Raw genomic sequence first — 3,576 nt, 5'->3', positions numbered from 1 at the left:
CTACATTTCCCCCCAAAAAACAAGTAGTAGAAAGGTTAAGTCGGTCGTATAACAGTATACTCAGCATCAGTAATTCTTATCAAACACTCATTTTGAACCGAGAAGAATAGTCATCGCTTTTGTATTGTTTACTATAGGAAAGGTAGGAGGTGCAAACTAGCTTCCGTAGAGGCTTTAGGAGGAAACAAAAGCGAAATTATGAGAATCTGCGAAAGCGATAGAATCGGATACTGTAGCTTGTATATACTCCGGTACGCATTTCGTGTACACGTATGGGGTGTGCTCATGGCTTATGCTTGAAAGCACACATAAGTTCTCCACATCCAATGCAATGCTACAGGGACCCAATTTGAGCATATGCGACACTTATCAATCCAATAATTTCGTTGTATGGACTTCCTCGATGTAGAACGTTTTTCCCCAATGGTGGGTTGTGGGTTTCAGCGTATCTTAATGAATGCGAATAGGAAAACCCGAATATGTTAACACATCCCGCTCCTGATACACAACATACCGGAAGTGCCACCAGTAGCAGCAGCAGCAGCAGCGGAACTCCGTAGTTCGTCAGTGGCATGCGTACTCCACATACCACATTTCTTAGACAGGGAACTATAGTGAAAGAGATTCAATCAGTCAGGTGTAGGTCTATTTCGACTAATAGTTCAACCTGTCTGATGTATGTCTAATTGACAGACCACGTGGGATTTTTTTTCGGACTCGATAAGGATTGTATGTTGGCCTGTTGAGGTGGTTTTTAAAAACAGACACTGAAATAGATCGTGCGGTGCTTTGGCTGGCCCAATGTGAGAGAAGGCAAATTGATCGCTGGCCGTCCTACTACGTTTGGCTTAAACTTCCAACTGCACCAGATAAGGTCTGCAGTAGGCGCAGTTGACAAACACACGGATGCACGTATTCTATATGGTGTTGTATTCATGCATGCGTATCAGAATAATAGATTACACTTGTGCTTGTTTGCATTTATTGCATACCTCAATGTCCGCTTGTAGTTGCTGGTCATTGTTATGAGTTGTTTCTCATGCGGTGCCACCTGCTGAAGCCTTTCATCACATTGCATGTCCTTTTGCATCAGCAGCATTGTTACATTTTGCTGTGTTGTGGCCAGCCTGTATTCGTAGTTCTTACTTTCGGCGTCACAGTGTTGGTGGAGATACCTATAATGTAAGCAATACCGGATTTTATGCGTGGGCTGTGTGTGTATGTAATCTTATTAACAAGTTTGCAAGTGGTTATCTACAGCGTTTCGCCAGAAGTGTATGTACGTTGTGCAACCCAATCGTGGGTTTGATTGAGTCCTTTCCAACACCAGTTCATTAATTCTGCGAGAAAATCAGCTATCCTGAACAAGCTGTTTAGAGCCCCACATTCATCGCACCGCCACACTATTGCAGAGGTTTCGACATAGTAACAATATTTGTCACCGGCCTGATACTCTGTGTTCCCATCCAAAAATTAAGAGGGCCATATATTTACAAATATAACTAACATCTAGATATATATGCCTGCACCTAGCTAACCTTAGACAGGGATTTCATGAGAGTATTTGGCAGAAGCAGAAGCGACATATCAAGTGAAACTGCTGATATGCTTTTGAAAGTCATCAAATCAGCGCTTGGCAAGCATTCCTATTTTCATGGTTATCACGAGTGTAGTAGCTCGGAAGGAAAATCCTCAGTAAAAGCACTTGGGCAACGAATGGGATCACAATTATACTACAGACTACCGAGCCTTTCTAGTTGCCACAACAAGCTCACCTTAATGTCTTGTTATGAGTCAAGGCTTGAGCTTGACATTGATAGACCGCCTGGTCCTTCTGTTCGCACTTGACAAGTTGAGATGCGTTTTGAACATACATTCCCACTGCCACAGCCACGAATAACGCAAGGATCAGATGCTTCACCATGTTCGCAAACGATGATTCAGATCTGACCTGTAGATAAGAATGGCCACCGTTGAGCGTTGCTGAACGCGTTTCACAATTATACCACAAGCGTACGCGAATTCAGCTTTGAAGTATGTATCACACATGGGAATGAATCTCTATACAAGTTTGAACTGATCATAAAACCTAATAGACACGTCAGGTTGAAACATCTTGTTGGAGGCAGTATAAGCTGTTCCTCTCCCTGGACAAACGAACAGCTAATGGTTTTATAGTGCATTTGAAGAACAAATCCAGTTGCAGTTGCGTCTGCATGCACCTGTGCGCACATTTCCAATATACATGTGCGTGCGGCACAGTGGTTACATCTGAAGGGGCAACTCACCTGCTTGACTAGCCCATCGATTGTAGTGTCTCTCTGTTGTATTGCTTCTGTTTCTATCGTATGGAGTTGTTCGACGGTTTCATTTACCAACTCGTGCACTCTCTCGATATGCAAATCCTTTCAGCATGATGGTTTTCAATAGAAAACAGGATGAGTTTACGTAGCGGCTACTCCATGTGAAAGCATTATATATGCATGCTTCGCCCTTTGATTGACGCGGGATGTATAGCCGCTGTAAATGATGCAATAGGACAGATTCGACACGAAGTATAACATCGTCATTGGTATCCGCGGCCTAAATACTTTCATGAGACGTACTATAAAAGCGCATGGAATAGATGGTGAGCGTTGCAGAGAGTAGCAGCGATACAAAGCGGAAATTGTACGCAAACAGTGTGTGCAACTACGGTAACACAAGTCCAACGCCAGAAGCAAGTGTTGATACGATACACATATCTCAGACATTACTGGGCAATCCACGCACTAGTTCTCATAGTCGATGGTATACTAAACACACGTGTACTTGTATATGAAGTGTGTATTGTACATGGAGACGCTTGCGTAACTTCCATACATAGGGACAAGTTTAGAACTGGCTTAAACCAGCAAAGATTCCATAATTTGACCACACTTACTATTGTGTGTTGTATACAAGCACATACATACCTATAAATTAAAAAATCGATGTGTAAAACAAATTATGCATACAGGTTTGGAAGGACCATGTGTATTCTTGTGGTTTGGCAATCGTACTAATACCAACACAGATCGTTTGCCAGCACCATCCATGCGTGCATGAATACACTATTGATACACTGTGTGTACATTTCCTGTCCCTCTGCACGTCACGGTATGCTTGTACCTGTCCTTTGATAGCCTCTGCTGCCTGGGTGGTCCACTGCTGAGAGATTACCTCGCTGTTGAATCTCAACGTCTCCATGTCGTTCTGGTGGTGCTTGCTCTGTTCTTCCAGCTGTGCTTGTAATATGTCACATTGCCCTCTCATCGCCTCGACTGCTCATTCATTGGAATTTTCGAACAGATTTTGAGATCCGTATTTCGAGCGAAAGTCAAGAAGGTATACAATAGAGCTCAACAGCAGCACGGACACACAAGGCGGTAGTTATCACGGCTGTATAGGATATGCTGAAGTGAACATGATATAGTGCGTACAAATATAATGTATATTTCCGTGTATTCAATGGAATCAAAGTAATACGTCTACTTTGAGGCATGTAATGCTGTGCGCAGACATAGATATATGTATGTGTAGTATTTTACATTAACG

The 3,576-nt window shown here is 42.8% G+C and overlaps 1 protein-coding gene across 1 annotated transcript; it reads right to left on the bottom strand.

Annotated features, from left to right (window-relative positions):
* Nucleotides 1-990: 990 nt before the first annotated feature.
* Nucleotides 991-3,294, bottom strand: SARC_00737 (hypothetical protein; the record flags this gene model as incomplete). The annotated part of the gene is made up of 4 exons (XM_014305584.1): nucleotides 991-1,175; nucleotides 1,776-1,951; nucleotides 2,289-2,405; nucleotides 3,151-3,294. Coding segments are annotated over 4 exons (622 nt in total), but the record flags the coding sequence as incomplete, so codon positions are not given.
* Nucleotides 3,295-3,576: the final 282 nt, after the last annotated feature.

The sequence above is a fragment of the Sphaeroforma arctica genome (genome assembly GCF_001186125.1).
Source record: "Sphaeroforma arctica JP610 unplaced genomic scaffold supercont1.25, whole genome shotgun sequence".
In the NCBI taxonomy this organism is placed as follows: Eukaryota; class Ichthyosporea; order Ichthyophonida; genus Sphaeroforma; species Sphaeroforma arctica.
The sequence above is the reverse complement of the archived record's forward strand: the minus strand, read 5'-3'. Positions and strand labels throughout refer to the sequence as shown.